The sequence below is a fragment of the Gopherus flavomarginatus genome, chromosome 1, assembly GCF_025201925.1.
Source record: "Gopherus flavomarginatus isolate rGopFla2 chromosome 1, rGopFla2.mat.asm, whole genome shotgun sequence".
Taxonomy (NCBI): domain Eukaryota; kingdom Metazoa; phylum Chordata; order Testudines; family Testudinidae; genus Gopherus; species Gopherus flavomarginatus.
Window position 1 is genome coordinate 352,502,128 of NC_066617.1, and position 26,471 is coordinate 352,528,598.

The 26,471-nt window shown below is 41.8% G+C and overlaps 2 protein-coding genes across 9 annotated transcripts in view; one reads left to right on the forward strand and one right to left on the reverse strand.

The window, feature by feature from the left end:
• Window positions 1-2,579, reverse strand: part of LOC127045846 (uncharacterized) — a 42,991-nt gene extending 40,412 nt beyond the window's left edge. Inside the window, exon 1 of the mRNA XM_050942583.1 lies at window positions 2,331-2,579. Within this exon, the coding sequence (XP_050798540.1) occupies window positions 2,331-2,550 (220 nt within the window). The 5' untranslated portion in view covers window positions 2,551-2,579. The remainder of the gene's footprint in view (window positions 1-2,330) is intronic.
• Window positions 1-26,471, forward strand: part of DLG2 (discs large MAGUK scaffold protein 2) — a 1,579,821-nt gene that overhangs the window by 734,046 nt on the left and 819,304 nt on the right. For 7 of the 8 annotated variants that reach the window (XM_050940648.1, XM_050940534.1, XM_050940523.1 and 4 more), the window contains one exon: window positions 20,602-20,763. In XM_050940648.1, the coding sequence (XP_050796605.1) occupies window positions 20,602-20,763 (162 nt within the window). The remainder of the gene's footprint in view (window positions 1-20,601; window positions 20,764-26,471) is intronic. The other variant, XM_050940567.1, reaches the window with a different exon arrangement.

The following is a 26,471-nucleotide window of genomic DNA, read 5'->3' on the forward strand; positions in this document are numbered from 1 at the left end:
TCTACAGTTTTACATTGTTCTATTTTTAATGCAATTTTTTGTACATAATTCTACGTTTGTAAGTTCAACTTTCACGATAAAAAGATTGCACTACAGTAATTAGTATTTTCAATTCACATACATTTCTTTTTTTACAGTGCAAATACTTGTAATAAACAAATATAAAATGAACACTGTAAACTTTGTATTCTGTGTTGTAATTGAAATCAATATATTTGAAAATATAGAAAACGTCCACAAATATTTAGATAAATGGTATTCTATCGTTTAACAATGCGATTAATCGTGATTAATTTTTTCAATCATTTGACAACCTAGTCAAGTTAGTAGATTCCCAGCTATTTCACTTTTAAAATCTGAGACCATCCTCAGAAGAGTGAGATGTCACACTACATTTTTCAGAAAACTTTACAACATCACATAATTATTTAGCTGTAAAGGAGCCTCTGCGACCCATTGCCTGCTGCAACCTTTTGATGATAGTTGTTAAATGCTTTTATAAAAGGCCAAAGTTTTAATAAAGAAGTAATGTAGAAAAAGGTCCATGAGGACATGGAAGCTTCGGGACAGAATATTAGTGACAACTGAGAGATTTGAGCACTAGTGTGTTCAGCTTTCAGCCTAATAGTTTGTACTCTAGCAGGGGAAATTAGATAATGTATTATGTCTCTTGGGAACTGAAGAACCAGGCTAACTGAGCACCACCTGGATAATCACTAGGTTTTAAAAATACAGATGTCTGCTTGTAACACACTGTGGGAATGCACATACAGACAGCATAGTTGTCACTAGGGCTTAATCATGTAGCACTTGGAATAAAATATGACCTTTGGCTGTATAAACAGAAGTGCCTCCCTATGAGCTGAAATGTCTCCGTTTGCTTAGTTAATAGATTGAAAGTAGACAAATACAGTATAAGCAGAATATATGTATATATGTGTAGATGCATTTACACCATAGTTAATGTTTGTGAGTTATGCTCATGTATTGAAGTTCTATTAATAGTAAAAATGGTTTTAATAGGAATGGATGATTTGGAATTGGTAATGCCATATTGAACCTTTGACTTTTAGATCAGTGGTTCAAATGTACCTTAGGTCAGCAGTGAGCAAAAGGCATATCCATCTGTCATGTGGGTTGCGGCTCTCAGTTGAGTTTCCAGTGGGCAATTTGTTACACAATAATAGTCTGACAACAAGGATGACAACTCGTTCTCCGCAATGATGTCAACGGCTGACTGAACGTGAAGACTTAATTACCCTTATGCAATAGAGGTGGTTTTTACAGAACAATGTTTAGGAATGTATGTGAGGAGAAAGTGGAGAGAAGCTTGTATAGTTACTGCATCTATTCTGTAAATAATCAGAGGACTCGAGTCTTTAGGCTGTCAGTTTGACACTTTTCCTAGAACTAAGCAAAAAAGAAAAATGAAGAATCACTTATTTTTTAACCAGAAACTAGGTTAGATCCCGTGCTGGATTGACTTCAGCTGGAGATTTGGCCCACTGTGTATGTATAGTCTCTTGAAATTGATGATGTAAATAATAGTGGTCTACAATTTTTGAGAAGTCATCTGCTTCAGAGATAAAATGTGATATTTATTATGTATTTTGATGTGCTGAATTCAAATATGACAATTAAAACAACTGATTGGCTACTGTTTCTAAGATATTTAAGTTTTTACATTTTATGTCTATGTATATTGTGTAGATAGTAGAGTTTTAATCATAAATTGTAAACCTAGGTCTTTTCATGTGTTTATGGTTGCTTTACATGATAATATTTCACCTGTCCTGTTTATGTAACACTTTAAAAATCAGCAAAAGGGTTATATAAATAAAATTTATTATGAAACAAAAGGCAAAAAACTATTCTGTACATAGTTTAGTCCTATTCAGTGTCTACTTGGCGCTTCTTGGCTTGTCTCTTGTATTCATTAAATGGAGCATCTCTTGTCACTGTCCAGCAATAGTCTGCAAGCATTGCTGGGCTCCATTTGCCCTAATAGCCTGCCAGGAGATTCCACTGCTGTAGTCTGGAGCCCAACAGCTCTGCCTTACTCTTGGGTAGTTCCAAATCCCTGACAAGGTCATTCAGTTCACCTTGTGTTAGGAGGTATGGTTCAGAGGAGGAGGATGGGAGAAAATGTGGTTCCTGTGACATTGATGGTTCAGGACCAGAAGTTTCATCCTCTTCCTCTTCCTCCTCTGACTCAAGTGAGAATGATTCTGGTGCATCAGGAACCGGCAGTCCTTCTCCGTGGGGTACTGGGCGTATAGCTGATGGAATGTTTGGATAATGCACAGTCCACTTTTACTTCTTTGACACACCTTTCCCAACTGGAGGCACCATGCAGAAGTAACAATTGCTGGTATGATCTGTTGGCTCTCTCCAAATCATTGGCAGTGCAAAAGGCATAGATTTCCTTTTCCTGTTCAACCACTGGCAAAGATTTGTTGCACAAGTGTTGCAGCATATGTGTGGGGCCCACCTCTTGTCCTGATCTCCAATTTTGCAGCCAAAAGAAAGGTGATAGGCTTTCTTAACCATAGTGGTTATACTGCGCTTTTGTGATGCAAAAGTCACTTCACCACAAACATAGCAGAAGTTATCTGCACTGTTTACACAAGTACGTGGCATCTCTGCTCACTTTGGCTAAACAGAAATGTGTCCCTTTGCAAAATCAAACACTGACAAATAAAGAGAAGTACGACACTGTATCATTTCTAGAGCTGATATAGGGCAATTTGTTCAGCAGAGTGATGTAAGCTTCGTTATGATTGCATCATCCATGACTTCTAGGAATAACATGATGCAATTCATATTATGTATGATGCAATACCAGCTTCAGATTGCATCATTCATTGTTTTGCCTAAAAAGCAAGTGCTGTCCAAACCCAGTCATAGATTTATTCATAGATCCAGTCAAATATGTATTTTAGTCATTTCTGGTTTAAATTGAGATCCCTTCCCTTTATAATTCACTTATCCTCCACCATTCTCAAGTCAAGGGTCTTATATACTGACCCAATAGCATATCTTGAAAACTTGAGCCAATCAACAATTTTAAGCATCATTTTCGTTCTCAGTGACCCAGAATTAGTAAAGTTGGACTACATTTATTTCAGAAGCATTTTGGCTGTAGAGCAGTGTAATTAGTCCAGCTGTAGGAGTGAACTGCAAAAACGTTTCTAAACAATAATAAAAAAATAAAACTACAGTGCCTTTACTGGCAGGGTTTGTGGGGTTTTTTGTAACGTTTATATTTCAAAGTGAATGGTGTCTCATGCCTGTCTTATGATCTGGGTGAAATCTAATTTACCCAGGATGAGTTTTGCTTTGTCCTCATTTTCAGTAATTAAGAAAAACAGGAAGCATACCATGGCACTGTTAGGCAGGCACGCATCTGTATAACCTTCCTGTAAAGCTTTTCTTAAGACTGAAGAAATGTGCATTTTATAATGCTGTGGTGGTCCTTTTTACAAGAAATGTATTTACCTCAGCTGAAAGTGGAATGAGATTGGAAAAGGTATTAGTTTGTATCTCTTCTACAAAGATCTTTTGTGAATGGAAGTACATTGTCCTTGTTAGCCTGTAATTACACTAGACTTACTGCAAAGACGCAAGTATGGCTTTGTATGTTCAGATCAGCCTGGTAAGGACAGACTTTTTCTGTTCTTTTTGCATATAACAATTGTCATAAACATACAGCTAAGCGTAGCATAAAATCCCTCCTTTACCTGTAAGGAGTTAAGAAGCTCAAATAACCTGGTTGGCACCTGACCAAAAGGACCAAAAAGGGAAGAAGATCTTTTCAAATCTATGGGGGAAGGGTTTTTTTTTTGTGGTCTCTTTGTTGTTCTCTCTCGGGCAGAGAGGGACCACGGCAGGAAAAAAATAATCTAAAACTCTACCTGAATTAGGGATCTAAGATTACAAAACTTGTAAGTAGTAGCAAGGAAATGCACTGGATTATCTTTTGGTTTTGCTTGTGAATTTTCCCTATGCTAAGAGGTAATTTTATTCCTGTTTTGTAACTGGGAAGCAGAATCAGAGGGGAATCCTCTGGGTTTAAAATCTTTTTATTTACCCTGTAAAGTTATCTTCCATCCTGACTTTGCAGGTGTGATTCTTTTAGTTTTTTTAAATAAAATTCTTTTTTAAGAACCTGATAAATTTTCAGTGTCCTAAAAACCAGGGATTTGGTCTGTGCTCACTTTCTTCCCTAATGGTTGGTATATTATTCTCAAGCGCCCCCCTCCCCCGGAAATGGGGTGAAGGGCCTTGGGAGGAATAGGGCTCCAAGTGGCCCTTCCCTGAATGCTTGTTTAAATCACTTGATGGTGGCAACAATACCGTCTAAGGACAAGGAAAGAATTTGTGCATTGGGGAAGTTTTAACCTAAGCTGGTGGAATATAATCTTAAGGGGTCTTTCATGTGGGTCCCCACATCTGTACCCCAGAGTTCAGAGTGGAGAGGGAATCCTGACAACAATAAAAGGGAACAAAATTGTACAGTTGAACAAGAAAGGGAACATAAGACAGATGAAACTCTAGACCCATCTGAGATCAGATTCAAGGATCAAAGGCTGAAGTCAGCTTGGAGCACAACAGTTTTGTCCAATATGAGGTACAAGCCGACTCTTTCAAAAGTGACTAGGGCTCTTAAATGCCCAACTTTAAACACTATAAAGGGGACCAGAAAGTGCATAACTCTATTCAGTGCAGGCGATTCCTAAGAATGGGATTCAGAAAACCCAGCATGCTGAGCAGAGAGCCACTTAATCTAGCTAATAGGAAAGCCAAGGAGAGGGGTGTGGCCTAAACCCTGCCTTTCAAAAGGATTTAAGCATCTAAACAAGGCCAGGTGGAGGCATTTCCCCTCCACTCGCAATTCACAGCTATGAACCCTCTCAAGGCATTAGATACTTGTCATTTTTTTTTTTTTTGTGAAAGGCCAAGAAGAGGACGAGGTGATAGTGGACACATCCTGGAAAATCTTCAGCTCCTTTCCCTAGATGAGGGAGATCAGAGTTCAAATTTTCCCTCTGCCTGATGTGGAGCAGGGATTTGAATTTGACTCTCTCATGTTCTGGGGGAGCAATTCAGAGCAGTAAGGGGTAAGGTCATTGTAATGGGTTGGATCGCAGAAATCTGTGGACTGCCAACTGATGTGCCAAGACTACTTTGCCGACTACTTTGCCCCCTGCTTTCCCTGTCAGCCTGGGACTCTAGCAACTTATTTTGTTGAGCTAGTCCGCTCCAACACAGAGTCAAGGTCTGAACCACATGCCCCAAAGCTGCAGACTTAACTGAAAGCAATTTAAGAAGTGTTCCTGTCTTTAACACTCAGATGCCCAAATCCCAATGGTGTCCAACCCCCAAATAACTCTGTTTTACCCAGTATAAAGTTTATGCAGGGTAAACTCATAAATTGTTCGCCCTCTATAACGCTGATAGAGAGAGATGCTCAGCCTCCTTCGGTATAAATACATACTCTGGGTTAATTAAGTAAAAAGTGATTTTATTCAATACAGAAAGTAGGATTTAAGTGGTTCCAAGTAGTGAGAGACAGAACAAAGTGAGTTACCAAGCAAAATAAAATAGAACATGCAAGTCTATGTCTAAGTAAACTAAATACAGATTAAAAACCTCACCCACTAAGCTTCCTTTTACAGACTAGTCTCCTTCTAGTCTGGGTCCAGCAATCACTCACACCCCATGTAGTTATTGTCCTTTTGTTCCAGTTTCTTTCAGGCATCCTTGGGGGATGGAGAGGCTCTCTTGAGCCAGCTGAAGAGACAATAGAGGAGTCTCCCAGGGGTTTAAGTAGATTCTCTTGTGAGTGGAGACCTCTTTCTCTCTCCTGTGCAAAGTCCAGCTCCAAGATGGAGTTTTGGAGTCACATGAGCAAGTAGCATGTCCATGCATGATTCAGTTTTTACAGACAGCAGCCATTGCTTACCTGCTACCTTGAACGTCCTCAGGTAGACTTCTTATGTGGATTGGATCCTCCCAAGATCCATTGTCCCTTAAGAGCTTCTTGATTGGGCACTTAATTTGCACATTCCTTTCTCAAGAAGCTTACTAAAGGGCTTTACAAAGGCTACATAAAAATCAAGCCAGTACACAGCCAATACTCATAACTTCAAGTACAAAAATGATACATGCATACAAATAGGAGGAATGCATTCAGTAGATCATAACCTTTACATATATATGTTACATGGCATATGTAGCATAAAACCTATTCCAGTTGTATCATATATACATTCATAAGCATATTCCTATGAAGATTTATGGGGTACACTATCACAGTCACCACTTGCCCTGCAGCCCTGGGTATGTTGCAATGCTTTGCTACTGTAGTGCCCAGCCTGGGTTGCTTATAGCCAGCTACAAGCATGCAGGTCACAACGCGTGTCTGTGGTTCTCTGTGAGGGTACACCAAGATCTTCCATGGGATATATCAACCCATCAAGATATTTGCCTAGTTTTACAACAGGCTACATAAAAAGTACTAGCGAAGTCAGCACAAACTAAAATGTCATAAGACAATGACTTGTTTATACTGCTCAATATACTATACACTGAAATGTAAGTACTATATTTATATTCCAATCGATTTATTTTATAATTTATGTGGTAAAAATGAGAAAGTAAGCAATTTTTCAGTAATAGTGTGCTGTTATACTTTGTCTGATTTTGTAAGCAAGTAGTTTAAGTGAGGAGAAACTTGAAGATATACAAGACAAATCAGACTCCTGCAAGAGGTACAGTCGTATGGAAAGATTGAGAACCACTGGCAAACCTGGTTCAGCATTTCTGACCCCAGCACCTGGCTACAGCCCTATTATGGCTTCCACCAGCACAAATTTCTCTAAAACCATATGCCCTGCTCTGTCCAGCCCTCACCTGAACTACTCAGAGAAATAATGTTTGTTGCTCCTTAAAGTTGATTCAGTTGTTTATCACTAGAGCTTTGGGTCTGTCACGGATGTCGTGGTTTCTGTGACTTTCTGCAACCTCTGTGACTTCTGCAGTGGTCAGTGTGGCTGATCCCAGGGCTGCCCCAGCAGCTGGCTTGCGGGCGGCCACACCAGCCGCTGCTGGAGCGGCTCTGCAGCCAGCCGAACCGGCTGGCCCAGGGGGACAACCTGAGCAGTGACCCCTGGGATGCACCCTCCACAGCAGCAGCCCTGTGGGGCATGCAGCCACTGCAGCAGCAGCACCCAGATTTAGTCAGGGTATTTATCATATATGTCAGGTACTTGTCATGTGCAATAATTTTGTTTATTGCTCATGACCTATCCATGACTTTTGCTAAAAATACCCGTCACTAAATCATAGCCTTATTTGTCACTTGAGGCTCATAAGCCTTGTGCAGACAAAGTTTCTCTGCTCTCCTGGAAGATGTTTCCTCCCCTGCTTATTAACTTAATAAGCTTAAAAGCTAATATGTACGCAGACCTTCATTGTGTTTGCCTGATGAGCAGGAGCAAATACACGTTCTTTGTCTAGTACAGACACAGTTAAGTTTTAAATAATGAACTTAAAATAAGGCCTGATAGGCCACACATTGAATGTGGAGAATGAAAAGAAATAAGAACAAACACCCCATTCATTGAATAAGCCTCTTTAAAAAGAGGTTCAAGACCCTTTTCCCTCTCCTGTCTCTTGGGGAGCAGGGATTTTAACTTTGGTCTCAATTTCTGAGTATGCCCTAACCATTAGGCTATGCAACACTCTGAGGGCAATCTCTCCTGTTATTAATATTAATTGGTGGGGAGGGGGAGAATTACTCTTTAGCCCAAGGGCTAATGAACTCATCTGTAAGGTGGGAGACCATGGCCTTAAGGGTATGTCAGTGCCAGAGGGCAAAGGGATCACTTGTATCAAGTAATGAGTTTCAGGTTGCCTGACCACTTCTGGGTACCCCAACTCACTATGGTCATCTGTTTCTAAAAGGTGTCATGTAGTGTACCACTGGAAAATGAAAAACTTATTGATCACTAATATGTTTGCATGATATATATATATATGATGTGTATTAAAAGTTATGGATATATGCTGGAATGATGATATGGATTTATTTAATCCAGTTTCACCCTGTCACAATTTCATTTTACGGAAGGATAATCTCGGTTACAGAAGGGTTCAAGTCCACAGTTTTTAAAAGTAGTCCCTAATTTTGGGAGCCTCTTCTAACTTTTTGCTTTTGAGTGCCCAGTTTCAGATAATTCGGGCTTAACTTTCAGAGAGGTTCCAAACACCCATGATTCCCACAGAAATCAGTATGCATCGCAGCCCACAGTGTGTTACGTTAAAATGTATTAATGTATAATTCCTTCTGTTTGTAAGGTGGCTGTTAAAATTCATAGCCTTTGAGACAGGGGTTTGATAAGTAGTGGAAAATATACATATTTGTAGCTTGTAATAACTTTTCCAGCAGAGATGAAGATTGGTTTTGTAGTAAAATAATTGAACTTCAGAGGTAATGACCTGGATTCATCAGAGTGGCAATGGATAGATTATTTTTCTTATTTATGCACATAATAGTTCACTTGTGTTAGTATGTATGGAGTGCCAGTCTTTCATAAACATTGAAATAGATATAGGGATAATTACTAAATTTCAGAGTTTTAACACATAAGAGTGTCATTTAAGAGTGTGTGTGTGTGTGTATACACATGTATGCATTTCATTAAAAATACCGTATTAAGATATTAAGGTTGCTAAGTCAAGCACTCAAAAGGTCTGAATTAAGGTTGCCTGGGCAACATTAATTTGGCCCCCTTGTGCGTATACTTTATCGTAGTCTCTAATTATATGATCACTGCTGTCTTTTCCACAGGAACCCAGGCTTACTCAATGAATTCTCCATGATCAATGTGTGGTCCCATTAGGCCTTATTTTAAAGTTCACTATTTAAAGCCTGGTCAGAATACAGAATTATTAATTTTCTTGAGGCTCTCCGATAGTGCTGACTGCTTCACAGACTTTAATTAATTTATTTTTGCAGCACCACTGGGAGATGAGGGAGTATTTTTATCCCTCTCTTACATATGTAGAATGGAGGCATAGCACAATTAAGGTCAGGTGTCCATTAATTTTTGGTTGCCCAGATTGAGACACTTAGGGCCTGTTTTTCAGAGCACTTAGCCTTTATCTAACACTCTATATGTTCAAAATGCAGCTCCCATTGACTTCAGCTGCAGCTGGGAGGGTTCAGTATGACTGCAAGTCAGACCCCAGGGTTTCCTGTCAGACCCTAGGAACCGAGGAGCACACAGTTAGTGACCGCCTCTGAAAAGATTAGTTTAAGTGCCTGGCTTGGCTTCACATAGGAACTCTGGCAGAGGCAGGGAGAGAATCCAGTTATTTTAGAGAAGATTCAACTGCCTAAACCACAAGATCCTCCTTTTCCACCCTTCCCCCTACAACCCTCTATATCATTCACTACACACTTCCCAACTTTTGCAACAAATGAAGCCCAGATCCTACATACACGCCTTGTTCACTACAAAGTCCTGATTAACCTCTGCAGCACTGTTCATCCTGGGCATTTGAAATCTTAATGTTCTTTTAATAGATCTTGTGGATGTAATTTCCTAATCCAAAATAAAATCCCAGAAAAAAAGAAATTCTATCATGTGGAACCATAGTGACACCCAAATTGGGTCATCAGCAGGGTTGGGTTCTTTAGATCCACTGGAGCTAATGAAGTAACTGATAGCTGTGGTAGGCTGTTAACCTCTGTGTGGACCAGTCACTAGAGGGATATGAGTAGGGCCCTACCAAATTCATGGCTATGAAAAACACACGTCAGAGATGGTAAAATCTGATCTCCCACCGTGAAATCTGGTCTTTTGTGTACCTTTACCCTATACTATACAGATTTCATGGGGGAGACCAACGTTTTTCAAATTGATGTTCCTGACCCAAAACAGAGCTACATGGAGGTCACAGTATTGCCACCCTTACTTCTGCACTGACTTCAGAGCTGGGTAACCAGAGAGCGGCGGCTGTTGCCTGGGCACCCAGCTGTGAAGGCAGCGCCTTGCCAGCAGCAGCACAGAAGTAAGTGTGGCAATACCATCCCATGCCACCCTTCCTTCTGTGCTGCTGCCTTCGGAGCTGGGTGGCCAGACAGTGGTGGCTGCTGACTGAGCCCCCAGTTTTGCAGGCAGCAGCACAGAAGTAGGGGCGGCAGTACCATACCACACAAGCCTTACTTCTGTGCTGTTGCTGGTGGTGACACTGCCTTCAGAGCTGGGCTTCCGGCCAGCAGCTGCTGCTTTCCGGCTCCCTGCTCTGAAGGCACCGCAACCACCAACAGCAGTGGAGAAGTAAGGGTAGCAGTACCGCAACCACACAATAACCTTGAAACCACCTCCCACACACACACACAACTCCTTTTTGCGTCAGGACCCCTACAATTACAACAGATTTAAATAGCTGAAAGCATGAAATTTATGATTTTTTAAAATCCTATGGCCATGAAATTGACCAAAATGGACAGTGAATTTGGCAGGGCCCTAGATATGAGCTGCTTACTTTGGTAGTGTTTTGCAACTATTTGCTGGCAGCGGAGGATTGTAGACTCAGTTACTACTGAGTCATAATAATTGTCGCAGTTCCTCCAGATGCCAGCTTTGAATATGATTCCTGTAAGTACTGCAGTATTCCTAATAGCAGCATCTTAAATAAAAAAAATACATAAAAATGCTGTGAGCATATCTATCAGGTTTGTTCACAGTAAAAATCAACTGAAGGTTTGACCTTTTATAGCTACTAAAAAATTTTTCCCCAAATGCTTTTCATATAAGCATTTGGATGTGAGCGTCTTTTAACTTGATGGTTATTGTGCCATCTTGTGAGCTAAAAGCATAATTGCAGCAACATACTAAAGGCAAGTGTAGTTAGGCTAACTAGAGAGACAAGGTGGATGTGGTAGTATTTTGTATTGGCCCAACTTTTGTTGGTGAGAGAGACAAGCTTTTGAAAGTATGTAGACTTTTTCTTCAGGTCTGGGAAATGTACTCACGCTGTCACAGCTAAATACAGGGTGGAACAAATTGCTTTACATGAGTACTTAATGCATTTCAAGGGCCCATTCAAGGTGAAGTGGCCCGTTAATACCTGCCCAGTAATAGAGGGGATAATGATGGGGAGAGGAGGGAGAAGTTAGTGGGTTATAGATTGTTGTAATAAGCCAAAAATCCAGTGCGACAAGGTGGGTAATGTAATATTGTTTACTGGACTAAATTCTGTTGGTTGAGAGAGACATGATTTTGAGCTATACAGAGCTCTTCTTCAGGTCTGGGAACGCTGCATACTTTGAAATATGTGTTAACCACTTATACTAAACAATCTATTCTGCCTTGTATGTACAATTAGTGTATTTCCCAGGCCTGAAGAAGAGCTCTCTGAAAGCTCTAATGCTTCTCTTTCTCACCAACAGAAGCAGATCCATCTACCTTTGTCTCTCTAATGTCCTGAGGCCAACATGGCTACAACACCACTGCATACACCAATAGTTAGGCTAATGGCAATTTTAAAATTATATCCTTTTATCATCCAGCCCTTCATGGTGCAAAATAAAATTGGTTTGAGGCTCAAGAAGCAGACTGTGAATATGCTATAAAACCACGTTTTTTTGTTTGTTTTTTGTTTGGTTGGGTTTTTGTTTTTATTAAATGGATATATGATTCCTAAACGTGCTTTAGTGTTTTAACATTGAAAACAGACAGACCAATCCACTGGTGTTTCTTTTCCTGAACAATTATAATTTTTTTTGCTGCACTGCATTGGAAAACTGCACATGCTGCTCCTCAGTGTCATGAGAGGGTTCCCACCTTCAAAAGAGTCTCACTCTGACAGGAAAATTCTTGTCCTCCACAAAATCTAACTTAACTAGGAACCAGTATCTTTATTTCTCACTCCCCAGAAGGAACATTGTTACTGGTTATAATTTCTACTGAGATATCAAAATTGTGCCAAGTACTGAACAGGGATATGAGAAAACCATAATTCCTGCCCAGTTTACTGTTTTTTTAGAACCCTTGTCAAAAAATAGCTGAAAATTAAGAGCATTCATCGGAAATGAATTATACATTTCATTTTCCTTTTGCATTTCACTGTGGTTGCTTTGCTAGTGTTTGGAACAGCAGATAAGGAATTAGCCTCCTGGGTTATTAATTGATTCAACATATGACCTTGAGCTGAATTTCTCTGAGCCTAATTTTCTCACTCATAAATATCCATTTCAACAAGGTGTAGTCAGACTTGACCAATGTTTGTGAAAGTTCTTTGATTTTTGGATGAAAGGTATTGCAATACTAAGGCGACAGGCCCTTTAAAAATACACTAGATAGACAAGACAGCAGGTCATTCACAATTAGAGCTGGGCAGGAAATAGTTTTCCTATTCCATACAAGTTTTCAAGATTTCGCCATTGGCATGAAACTGAGACCTTTTGAAGTTTTTCATGGAAAATAAGGGAGGCACTTCAGAATAGCCTGGTGGCTAGGGCACTCATGTTCAAGAACCTGCTGAGCTGCTCTGAATCAGACAGGTCAAGGTCTCCAATCTTGGTCTCCAGACTCCCAGGTGAGTGCTGTCACCACCAGGCTACAAAGTCAGTCTGTTGGAGCTTTTCCACTTCATATAAATTCATATGCACAGAGCCAAAGAGAGACTTTAGCCTTGTGGTTTGCGCATTCATGTGGGAGGTTCAGTTCCCTGTGTCTCCTACATGACAGGTGAGGGCCTCAGGCTTCTGGATATTCTGGGGTGGGTATTTCTCACTCATTTTGAGCAGACATTCCATCCTGAATCTAAAGAAACTGTCCCACAGAAAGGCAAAACATTTTCCAACAAAAAACATTGTGTCAAAGTTCCCAGCCGCCTCTATTCACAATAGATATAATGGTTCAATTATTTCAGTTTCTTAACCTGCTCCCACATTCTTGGCAAGCAGATGTGATTTCTTCCAGTTTATTTTTTTTTTCTGTTTACTTATAGATACTCAGAAGTCAAGCTGTGTTGCTCAGTTGCAATTGGTTGGATGAATAATATGATATTATTTCAGTTCCCTGATTGGATGAGTGAAGAAACACTTCCAGTACAAATACTTGTGTGTGCAAATGTAAAGTTTGGTTTCTCAGTATGCTCACATCTGACACAGGAATTAGTTCTCTGTGAACAATTGTGCTGGTAAAAACTCAAAAAGGGAGCACAAAAGTAGGACGAGCATGGCTGTAAGGAATTCATTTAAGAACTCAAATGAATATTCATTGGACACATTTTGCGTGATTAGCCCCACTCCAGTGTTATGCCAGCACTAACTGTTCTTCCTAGCATTTGTCTGTGTGGTTGTTTTTGACAAGGCAAGGTGTTTTTCACTCTGAATAAGTCTTTCCATTGAATTGTACACTCAGTAAAGTTGCCTGCATCTGTAGTGGTATCATGTGGCAGTGAGTTGATCAGTAACTAACATTAGATTAAATGCTGTGGGTCTCTGACTAAAACAAGTAGTATTACTTAGCTCTTCTTTTGGCCAGGGCTGGCTCTAGGATTTTTGCTGCCCTAAGCAAAAAACAAACAAAAAAACAAACCAACAAAAAAACAAACCCACACCCACCCACCTTAGAGAGCACCTGGAATGTCGCCCCTGAAATTGTGCAGTCCCAAGCATGTGCTTGGTCTGCTGGTGTCTAGAGCCGGTCCTGCTTTTGACCATAGCATGTCATGCTACCCAGAAATGGAACTGCATGATAGGAAGTACTGAAATGTGTGTTTACCACTAGCTAATCTAGTCACAGCTTTCTATGCTATGCTTTGATACCTTTTGTCATAAACAGATAGCTAAGGGTTAATGTCTCTTTCACCTGTAAAAGGTTAACAAACAACACCTGACCAGAGGACCAATCAGGAGACAAGATACTTTCAACTCTGGGTGGAGGGAAGTTTGTGTGTGTGTGTCTTCTTTGTATGTGTTCTCTCTGGGATCTGAGAGTGACCGGACATACTACAGGCTCTAATTTTCTATTCAAGTAGTAAGTGCAAGTAGAAAGGCGGTTTAGTCTTTTTAATTGGTTTTCTTTATTTGCAAATGTGTATCTGGCTGGTAGAGTTCTAATGTGTATTTGGCTGAAAGTATTTTAAATTGTATTTCTGCTGGAGGAGGCTTTTCTCCAGTTTCTATAAGTTGAAAGACCCTGTAATATTCCATCTTGAGGTTACAGTGATTTTCTTTATTCTCTTTTCTTTTATTAAACGTTTTTCTCTTTAAGACCTGATTAATTTTTTCCCCTTCTTAAGGCAAAGGAATTGAGTCTGTACTTAACAGGGAGGGGAGAAGGGTGGAATCCCTTTGTTTTAGATTCACGGAGCTTGAATCTGTCTATCTCTCCAGGAGCCCAGGGAGGGAACACCTGGAGGGGAAGAGAAGGGGGGGGGAACAAACCTGATTTCTCTGTGTTGTGATTCAAGGAGTTTGAATCACAGTGATCTTCCAGGGTAACCCAGGGAGGGAAAGCCTAGGAGAGGCACTGGTGAGGGAAAGAGTTTACTTTCCTTGTGTTAAGATCCAGGGGGTCTGGGTCTTGGGAGTCCCCAGGGAAGGTTTTGGGGGGACCAGAGTGTATCAGGCACTCCACGTCCTGATTGGTGGCAGCTATCAGATCTAAGCTGGTAATTAAGCTTAGGGGAATTCATGCTGGTACCCCAACTTTTGGACTCTAAAATTCAGATTGGGGAAAGATACCATGACACCTTTCTCTTATTTTTAAAAGTTCATCAGCTGTGGTTACTGCATGGGAATTTAATATAGCTGAGAAATCTTATTCCTTACTCGATTTCCATGCTGCATATCATTCCTGTATGAAATTTGGATATTTCAAAAGGTGTTTTCATCCCAGATTGGGAGGAAAAGTTGAAATATCATTTTTTTATCTTTCACAGAACAGAAACTTCTGAAAAATTCTGATTTGAGAAATGTTGAAATATTTCATTTTGACATTCCCAAATTGAAATGTTGTAGTTTTGGCTTCATTATACGTTAATCTTAGCCTCCTCTCCCCCCCCACCCCCAATGTTGTGGTGCCTCATGGGAATTGTAGTTTGAGTCCCTGTCTGACTGCAGCTCCTGTGATATACTGTGTCCATGTGATTTGGATGATGTACCCTATTGCTTCCGTCAAAGGGGAAACCAAGGTGCATCATGGGAGACTTTGGACAGTGGGGAATGGAGACACAATGCACTCCAACTACTACCATGGCAGCTCAGGGCCCATGTTAATGCTGAACTGACCCAAAAGAAAATATTTTTAGATTTTCCAAATCCAAAAAAGGGCAAAATGCTTTTTTGAACTTGTGAAAATTTTGCAGCAAATGCTTTTTTCCATTAAAACATAAAATTTCCAACCAGCTTTATTCCCTATAATGTAAGTTCAATGAGTAGAGTAAGAAAATTATGGTATTTTCGCACAGACAGTAACTTGTCAAGTCAATATCTCCCTATCTTTCTCCTTTTTTGCATCAGAACTGGCTGGTGTCCAGCTGCAAGGTTTTAACCAATACTCTGTGCTGTGTCAGGTCCTGCCTCTGTTCAGCAAACATTTCCCTTGCAAACAGAACTTCAAAACAAACAACAAAAACCCCTCCCGGCTGAAGTAAAGTGAGGTGGTGGTGCCATTTTGTAGCTATACTCTCACATCGTAACAGGAATGATCAGTTATTAAAAAGAGCAAGTTCACATTACATTCACAACAGCACACTCCACTCCTCCATTGTAGGTAATTACATGGGATTTTAAATATCTGGTGCTAGCTGGCAGCATACAATACCCTGTGAGCAGCAGGCACTGACTTGTAATTTAATTATCATAAGCCGTCCACCTGTTCGTTTGTCAAACAAGGAGCAGCGTTTCTACGCATTTGTTTTCCTTCCAGAAATTTGAATTAACCCTTGAGAAAAGGCCGGTTTCCAGGGAACTAGCTGTTTTCCAAGGAAATTGCAGACCCACTGCAGGGCACAATGCTAGAAAGGAATGAGCATCTCTGGCTGTAGGGAGGTGAGTCAGAACTGTTGCTTGGTGTTCCCTGGCACCTCCGTCTGCTCCACCACTTCACCAGAAACCCTCCTTTATTACTGGCCTGCACTCATGACATGATGTTTACGCTGGGAACCAGCAATAAAAAGCAGTTCTCGTAAGGACTCCAGGTTCAGCGTGTTCCCAGCTCTTTACTGGTTCCCATGTGATAGCAGTGATGCAGGCTCAAAATAGGAGTGAAATAGCCACATGAAGAATGTTCTAGTTGCAGCACTTTGTGAAGAATTTGGAAGGGGCAAGGCCTGTGGGGAGGGCAGAAGGAAAAGGAAGGTACAGAAGTGTCCGGTATACTTGCTTCCTAATTTATGGAGGCTGAATATGCAGGATCTTCTGCATGCTAATGGTTAATATGCAGTTATAAGGTAAAATTTTCAAAAGGACCTAAGGGTCTTAGGCTCTGAATTCACTTTAGAAATGGGACTCAGGAGCTTAAATCACTTAGTTGCTTTTGAAAGTTTAACCTTCCATTTACTTTCCTTAATTAGTCTTGGTATTTTGTTTAGGTCTGACTGTGTGCAGGGAGTGAGTAGGTGAGCCTGCAGTCTGGTCACTCACGTGCTAATTAGTGGCTCAATAGAAGCTGATTGGGATAATTATCTGATCAGAGTTGTGGGCTGGGTGGGGTAGAAACTCAGTTGGCCCCCATCAGCCCAGGGCTGAGAAAAGGCAAAGGACGGAAATGCAGCGGGGAGAGGGAGGAACAGAGTTAGTTGGGTCTAGTCATACAAAGGCCTCTGAGCTGGGCGATCTCTGTTACCATCGGGTGCTGGTCAGAGGGCCTAAAGCTTGGCAAATATTGTAAATAGTTGGGGACACGGTACTGTGGTGATACTGGTGAAGGGGAATTGAAATATTTAACTGAGAACACACCCCGTAGAGTCCCTACAGTTTCTGCAAGGAAGAAGATGGAAGTGGAGTCCAGGCCCCTGTTACAAGGTCTAATGGAACTTTACAACAGGACTACATTTTAAAAAGTTTGATGATATCCTTGAATAACGTAGACTAAGAATGTATTAAAAATACAAATTGCTAAAGAAATAGCAACTTTAGCTAATTTCACTGAGTTTTTTTCATCTTTAATTTAGGATTTCAATGAAAATGGATAGCTTTCCATAGTGATCGAGATTACTTTTGATTTGTGGTGTGGGATTTTAATGTTAGATTGAGTGCTTTGTTGTAAATATCTAATAAACTATCAACCATGTGTTTCTGTTAAATAATGCAGTAACTAAAATCATGGGATAGAACGAGGTTCTGAAAGTGGGGGTCAGACCCCTCAGGGAGTCGCGAGGTTATTACATGGGGGGTTGTGAGCTGTCAACCTCCACCCCAAATTCTGCTTTGCCTCCAGCATTTATAATGGTGTTAAATATATTTAAAAGTGTTTTTAATTTATATGGGGGGGGTTGCACTCAGAGGCTTGCAATGTGAAAGGGGTCACCAGTAAAAAAAGTTTGAGAGCCACTGAGATAGAACAACTTCTCTGCAGAAACTGATAAAAATTGTGAAGATTTTTTATACTACTTGTGAGCTCCACATAAGGATCAATAATAATAAGTGCTACTGTTACCTATTACACCTCTACCTTGATATAACGCTGTCCTTGGGAGCCAAAAAATCTTACCGCGTTATAGGTGAAACTGTGTTTTACTGAACTTGCTTTGATCCACCAGAGTGCGCAGCCCCACCCCCCCGGAGCACTGCTTTACCACGTTGTATCCAAATTCGTGTTATATTGGGTGGCGTTATATCGAGGTAGCGGTGTACTTAGTGCTCCAAGATCTATCGATGAAGAACACTTAATAAAGGATGGTAAATATCCTCCCCGCTTCTTCGTGCAAAAGTGACTTTCCCAAGATCATGAAGTAAGTCAGTGACAGAACCAGGAAAAGAACTCTGGTCTATTGATGTCGAGATCATGCTGCCTACACTGCCTAGGACCAGTTTTTGGTTTTGTTTTTTTCAGCTACATTGCAGTAGCCAGCAACATTGCAATACGCATGTTTCTGCTGCCTGGCACAACAGCTCATCCCCAACCTGTAGTTGACGTGTTTGAGTGCAGCACACTAATTGCCAGCTGTTCAAAGAAAGGAATCTTTCTTTCACTGAAAATTTTGACTCTTCCCTTTGCCGTTCTATAGAGGGACCAAAAATTTAGAATATGGAAAACTTTTGTGAAAAAACATTTCCAGTTGGAAATGTCTAAATGGCAAAGTGACACATGACCAAAATGGAACAAAGTAGTGTTCTGAAACAAACTGAATTATTTTGATTCAACTAATTGAGCAATTGGAAAATGTAGACTGATTCAGCAGGTTTTTCCCCACAGAAAATTTTAATAAACACACTTTGAGTGGAAAATTGTTTGGTCAAAAGAACAGCTCTAGCTCCAGTGTTTTCTCAGAGCAATAAATTAGGACAAAACTTCAGTCTCTACTCTGAGAGTTCCTGGGTTCCAATAAGCATGCTGTGCCTGATCTGTCTATATTCTTATGACACCCATTACTATAGTGTCTGAGTACCTGTTTGATCATATTTCTCAAGGTGCAGGGGCTTCCCTGAAAAGAGAAAGCATCATGGTCAGTGTTTCTCAAACAGAGATCACCGCTTGTGTAGGAAAAGTCCCTGGTGGGCCGGGCCGGTTTGTTTACCTGCCCCTTCCGCAGGTCTGGCTGATCGTGGCTCGCAATGGCTGCGGTTCGCTGCTCTGGGCCAGTGGGGGCTGCTGGAAGCGGCGCGGGCCAAGGGACATACTGGCTGCCACTTCCAGCAGCTCCCATTGGCCTGCAGCGGCAAACCGCAGCCAGTGGGAGCCATGACCGGCCAGACCTGCGGACAGGGCAGGTAAACAAACTGGCCTGGTCCGCCAGGGGCTCTCCCTACACAAGCGGCGATCCCTGTTTGAGAAACACTGGTCATGGAGATAATTTGGATTTGTGCTTTGAGGGTTTCAGAAGTCAGAACCAGAACCTTGAACACAGATAGCTGATGCAGGCTCTGAAGCAATGCCATCCTAAGGAGGAGACTTAAGAGATGGTTTGTGAACCAGTCATGGCTTCTCCACGGACGTCTTGCATTGACACTGATGGAGATGCAGTTGTCCAGTCTGTGAGCTATTGTAGCAAGGGAGATGAGATGATTCCTGCATTATGCAGCTATTTCTCAAAGTTTTGTTTAACCAAATTGCTCATTCTATTGATGGCATCAGTGTGGCTGGACACTTTCTTTAAAAGAGGTGCATTAGAATTAGTAGAGGATAATGGATTACTTGGGGTTTGTTATCTGTGTGCCAAGACTTATGGCACTGGTTGGAATACTGTCTATTAGATTGGTGGCTTTTTTCCAAAATGAGCTGCTTGGTGCCAGTTACTGTGTATGTTCCATACTTGCAGTATATGGAAAATGTGTGTGTGCATAAAGTGTTGCAGACATACTCCACAGAGCGAACAGAGACAAAGTCTTGCCCGTTGTGTATTTTGTAAATAATCGGTGTATGCAGAGCCCTTCTGTTATGCCAGAATGAGAGTTTGTAAACTGTAAACTTTTGCAACAGTGTGTACACCAACAGCACACATCTGAACTCACCTTTCAGTGGATTATGGGGGCGGTTCATCACATCTGAGTTTTAATGTTTTCATGAATTAAGATAACTTTACTACTGTATATCACAATTTTAAAATAAAAGCAAGTCCTGAATTCCAAATGGGAAATAGAGAGAACAGATTTTCAACAAACTCTTCCTCCAGTGCCAAAACTCTTGTGAAATTATGGCATGCTTAGTTTTCTGTTCTAAGCTCTAACTTGGTGAGAAGGCCAGTAGGTCCGAGTACTTATATTTTTTTTTAAATTTGATTTTGCATGTTACAGAACTACTGATCTCGTGCCTGAAAGCAAAATTTCACAGTAGCACCACATCCATCCACTTTATGCCAAAGATTTCAAGAAGCCCTGTAGCTCTCCCCTAAGCCCCTACTGAAAGAAAATAGTGCCAAATAGTCTGGCCAAACTTTACAATGTTTGTCTGACTTTAACCCTTCTGTCTCATGGTTTTCCCATCTGTAATATGGAGACTAGTTATGCACCACCCCAATTTCCTGCCCGTAAAGACTGTTGTGAGCCTACTTAATGTTTCTAAAGCATTTTCAGATCTTCTGATGGAAAATGTTACAGAAGTGTAATGCAATATTATTTGGAAGGTTTTGGGATGTGGACCAATGTCAGCTAGAGACTAGGAGAAGATCAACATGTTTCTCTTTTCCTTTTGGGGGATTTCACCCCAAATCTCTGAAGGTAAAAGTCTAGTGCATCAATGCGTCTACTACCAAATCTGCCTCTTTTTTTGATGAGTTGCTTGGAAACAGATTGTTTCTCCTGGGTTACTGATTGGGTGGAGGTTGGGGAGCTAATATTGACTAGTGATCTATAATGATATTAATACATGTGATGTTTTCACAGCTGTTTATTATTCTTGTTTTTTATCCTAGAAGTATCGCTATCAAGATGAGGATGCCCTGCATGATCATACCTTACCTCGTTTAACCCATGAAGTGAGAGGACCAGAACTTGTTCATGTGTCAGAAAAGAACTTATCTCAGATAGAAAACATCCATGGATATGTCCTGCAATCACACATCTCTCCTTTGAAGGTAAGATGAATATTCATTATGGCTTTACTCTTAAAACCAGTGAGATCACTTGTCCCATAGTCCTGGAGAAAGATTATTTGTCCAATGGGCAAGTTGCTGTTTGAAATGCTTCAGTGAAGTTTAATTGTTGTGTGGCAGGACTTTAAAGCTTGGTGGATATTGTAGAGTAACAGCTTATTGCTTTGCCGGCACAGCTTTGTACTAGAGTTGTGAGAGCTTGGGGGAAACTGGATATTGACAGGCAAACCTCCCCTTTTATATAAAAGGGCATGAATGTTCCAAAAAAGTTCTGGCATTGTTTTGGCATGACAAACTTTCTCTGTCCTTGCTCCTGAGGTGCAATAAGTATTGTAACTGTATAACCGTTGATGAAGTACTGTCTTGCTTCTCATCCTAAGCCTGGTGGCAAGTTCCATGTCAACTTTTGCATGAAGGAAGAATTTGTTTGCCACAGTTCAAATCTTTATTGCTGCAGCACTTGTTGCTATCCATGTCTTTGTCACTGCGTGCTTTGTGATACGTGTCAGTCATTTAAAAAATATGGAGATGGGTTCACTAGCAATGCAAAAGCTGCTCATCTGTATGAGGGAGTTAACTTATTTTTCTTTGTCATCCCAAAAGAATCCCATACAATTGCACACACTGTATGCTAAGAGATGAAAGGATGTAGTTTCTGTTTTAAAATGAGTGGTAAGAGCTTTAAAGTGTTTGTAAAACTTCCCCAATACTTGTTAGGTTGATGAATATAGTCACATTACTAGTGATTATTACTTTCTGTTGGAACTGGAAAGAGAGAAGAAAGATGGTAGGCTCCTTAGTTAGAGGTGTTGATGTTCTGGTGGATTTGTTACAGGTGATGACTCAAGCAGTTTACCGGTGACGAGTGTGGTTGACTTCCATGATACTTTGTTCTGGTTATGGAATTGAAGGAGGACCAAGCAGTGATTACAGTATGGTGGCAAGTAAGAGGCTATTTTAAGATGTGTGTAGGTGGCGGTCAGGAAGGTGGAGTGCCTTTCCTCCATAGATTGGCTTTGTGAACCCATCTTCATGCCTCTGGACTGCTGAAGGCACTGCTTTGTTAGTTTTTGTTGTGCATAGGAATTAGGCAGTATTCCTTTTAAATAGTTCAGGAGCCCTCTAATGAGTCTCTGTCTTCTATTGCCAAAGCTAACAGTGCAGCAATATTTAGCTCGGCCTTTTATGTTAATGTGTCCATAGTAAATACGGGTTTATTTAGAGCCTGACTGCAGTGGCACCTGCAGCAGTATGCCCATTGTGCACTGTGCATACCACGGACAGTAGCAAGGAGGAGCAGAGTTGGCTGCCCCACTCCATTTAGATTTGGCCCTGCCAGCCATCCATTGTGACAGGAGGGCAGTGGGACCAAAATTGAGAGTGGGATTGCATGCCCCTCCATGCACCAGGTCACAATAACACTCACTCACAGCACCGATTTTGGCTCCTCCATGCCCACCCCCCCATACCCCCATGGGACTAGTCCTGCACCAGAGTTCCCTCTTGGGGGCATGCCTGGCATCACCCCTCTTCCAGCAGCCTATGTATCTCAGAGGTAAGAGGCGATACTGCACCTGAGCAAGCTGGGCTGGAAGGTGGGGGGTGAGCATGGCATGGATTTGGCAGGCAATCCACTGGGAGCAGTGGCTCCGCAGGGATTGACTGCATATATCACTGAATACATTTCTGGGGGTTCTGATGCACGACTGTCTCTGTGGTTTCCTCATATGCTTGAAGTTGTGTAGAGAACACAGACACAACAGTTTTTATTACCCTGTGGGGTGTGGCGTCTCAATGCGGAGCACAGAAAATTCTCACACAACACAGCTGTAAGCAAGTAAAAAAGCTTCTTCTTTATTTTTACTTCTACTTCCTTATATAGTTGATTTCAGTTACATAAGGGCTAGCCATGCATACTGACGTTATACATACTAATCATATAATTGGACAAAAGCATACTATCACGCGCGCAGCATGCACAAAGCAACAATCCTGCAGGCACCATAAAAGGTCCTGTTTACTGTACTATGCAAGGTCAGATAAAACTCAGACAGTCACATGATTATAGCAAGGGTCCCAGTATTTTTCCAGACTGACTTGACAAATTGCGGCCTAAAATACACGATAGTTGCCCACAATTCCCCCCTTTTTATTAAATGCAGAGTCTACAAGGCGCTGCAAGCTGCGCTGAACACACTGAATTATGCAAGGAATAAAAAGTATCAATAACAGGATGCCCAGCAAAACAATAATAAATGTATGAGCCAAAGACACAAGCCAGCTGGGCCAACCAAAACCTGCGAGCCAAGCCCACAGGGGATCATTGTCTTGTTTTATGCTTAGCGCATAAGCTTTAAGCATAGCAATTTGCTGTTGAATACGATTACTATTATCAGTCAAATTAAAACAACACATTTCCTTTACAGCTTCACATCCCAAATGTTCTTGCAACAACAAAAAATCAATAGCTGCTCTATTATCCAGGACAGCATGCCGCAATTCCTGCTGTTCCTGGTTCAATAATCCAATAGCACTAGATGTGGTATTAATGGTTTTAGCCAATAAACAAGCAAGCTCGGCCAAATTTCTCCCATATCCTACTGCCAAGCCCGGAAGACCCACCAATGAAGCAGCTAAAGAAACATATTCAGCCTTACTAAGCAGGGTCACATTCCCATTACATTCAGGGGTCAAAGGGGAAGCACTTCGTTTAGCTCGTGAGTGGGTGGTTCGATCAAGCAAGGTTGCTGAAGGCATTATAGGAACCAGGCGACTAAGGCAACATTGGGTAGTAGACAAATTGGCAGGAATATAATTAAATGTACGGCTTCCACAGGTAAAAAACCACCCACTAGGCAAAGGGACATGAGCATAATTACTGGTTACATTTTGAGGGGTTGTACAATTCCAGCGTACTGGCCCAGTGCGCAGGCAGCCTTTTACTGGGCGATAATTGGAGCAATTTACCATGCGCGCACACGTATTATTGGGATGATTGGCAACAAAGGGGGTATAAAGTTGCACAGCGTCCGGGGGAAGAGAATAACTGGGGGTACCTCCCCAATTAAACAGCTGGTCATATTGTATTATAGATTCATTGGACGCCGTCCGATACCATTGCAAATTACACAAGCCAGAAGTTTTCGGTATAGGCAAATCTTCAGGTGCTTTACAAACAGGCACAAGGCATGTGCCCAACAAGCCATGCATATCGGGTGCAACAGTTAAACAGAACTCAGATTGATTAAGCACATTAGCCAGTCGCACCCAAATATTATAGCGCAAGCGCTGCTCTAAATCCGGCGCAGCTGCAGCAGGCACTAAAATCACACAAAACAATAGTCCAATTATCCAACACATCTTGATCTCAAATGAAAAGAAAACGAAGGTCTGGAGTATCGTCGTCCTGGTTTGTGTCCTCCGGGTCACTCGGCGGGTCACTCGGTGGTTGCTCCGGGTTACTGCGGGCAAGCCACGGTCGAACCCACTTCGCGGGCAGCCATCTAGGACCTGTAACAGTAGAGACACAAGCATAACCCCTTCCCCATGTTAATAAATCTGCGGGACCTTGCCACTTTTGATCTGTATAATCAAACCATCGGACTTGTGGACGGGGCAACTGACAATCTTGGCCCGTGGCACCAGCAAGGTGCCGCATAACTGGTGGGACATTATGGGGTCCTACCTGTAGCCAATTAAGCACGTATAAGGCCTTTAAAAGGCGAGCATGGGGTGTACGGGACAATGGATCAGCATCGGGGGCAACTCCCCCTTTTTGTTTTAACAAAAGAAGTTTCAGGGAGGCATGAGAACGTTCTACAATAGCTTGGCCGGTGGAGTTGCCAGGCACACCGGTAACATGGGAAATTCCCCATAAAGAAAGAAAGTGAGCTGTACGACGAGAAATATATCCAGCACCATTGTCAGTCTTAATGGACGCGGGAATGCCCATAACAGCAAAGCAAACCTGCCAATGTTTGATAACATCTCGGGAGCCAGTACTGGCCAGTGCTGTTGCCCATATAAATCCTGAAAAGGTATCCACTGTGACATGAACATATTTGAGGGAGCCAAACTCAGAAAAAAGGGTAACATCAGTTTGCCAAATTTGCAAGGAGGACAAACCGCGAGGGTTAACACCGGAGGCAAGAGAAGGGGGTAAAACATGTTGCTGACAACTAGGGCAAGAGGCCACAAGGGCACGGGTAGTAGATAACGGAAGCTTAAATTGTCTGGCTAAGGCACGGGCGGACTGGTGAAAAAAGTCGTGTGAGAGACGAGCCTGAGCAAAAGAATCAGGAACATGGACCGAACCAACCAATTGGTCAACAATGGCGTTGCCCTGGGCCAGACCATCTACAATACCAGAATGACTGCGAATATGAGTAATAAAATACGGACAGGAACGGGCATCAAGTAAATGCCAAAGTTTTAAAAGGGCCTGCCACAGGACAGGATTAGGCACTTGTTTCAAAAGAGAACGTTCCAAGCGGCTTGTAACACCCACAGCATAAAGAGAGTCACTGACAATGTTAAGGGGGGTGGTAGGCCACTTGGCAAAGGCACGAATAATGGCTTGAAATTCCAAAACTTGTAGAGATCCTTCAGCGACCACCATTTCATGATGCCAGGCACCGGCAGTATACCACAAAATGGCGGCGCGAGCCATTTTACCGCTCGCATCGGTAAACACAGTAAGTCCCTGGACAGGGGAAGATTGTCGCATGACAACCTTTTCCAAAGGAATGGTCACTGATAAAAGGCGGTGAGAGGGATAGTAATTGGTAAGTTGACCAGTATAACTCAATAAGGCAACAGCAAAAGAGACATCAGTGGCAAAAATGTGAGACAATAACGGAGCATTAAAAGGCACATAAATAACATCAGGATCAGCTCCCGTGATTGCAACGGTACGGGAGCGAGCGGTCATAAGAAGCGATGCAATAGCCTCTAGTCGAGTGGTAACTGTTCTGGAAAATTGGGAAGAGGGAAAAATCCATTCAAGGCAAACAAGGGGATCAGGAAGATCAGGAAACCATTGAAAAAGTAACGCCTCCAGGGAGGTATCTCTGGAAAGTATTGCCAGGGACACAGGCGATCCCGGAAAAATACGACCGGAATACCGAAGGGTGATCTTATCGGCAATAGTACGAAGAGCAGCTTTATGGTGTGGTTGCAAGGATCGAGGTTCAGCTGGATCACGGCCTCCTTTAAGAAGCTGAAGAAGGGGAGCAAGGTCCTCATTAGAAATGCCGCAAAGTCCACGGACCCACTGTAAATCGCCGACCAGACGTTGAACATCATGCAGATTGTGAACGGTGAGATTAAAAGTCAGTTTTTGAGGTCGTACAATGGAGTCCGTAATGCGCATGCCTAAGTAGAAATAAGGCGCTTGTCGCTGAACTTTATCCGGAGCTATTGTAAGGCCAGCAGACTGCAGCACAGAGGTAATTTCCGAAGTAGCTGTTTCAGGATTAAGAGTTGCTGCAGCAAAAAGGATATCATCCATATAATGATAAATAAGCCAATCGGGATGTGCACAACGAAGGGGCCGTAATGCCCAGGCCACGTAAAACTGGCAGATGGTGGGTGAGTTTTTCATGCCTTGCGGGAGCACTGTCCATTGATATCGTTGAGCAGGTTCAGCCTTATTTACGGAAGGAACTGAGAAGGCAAATTTATCCCTGTCG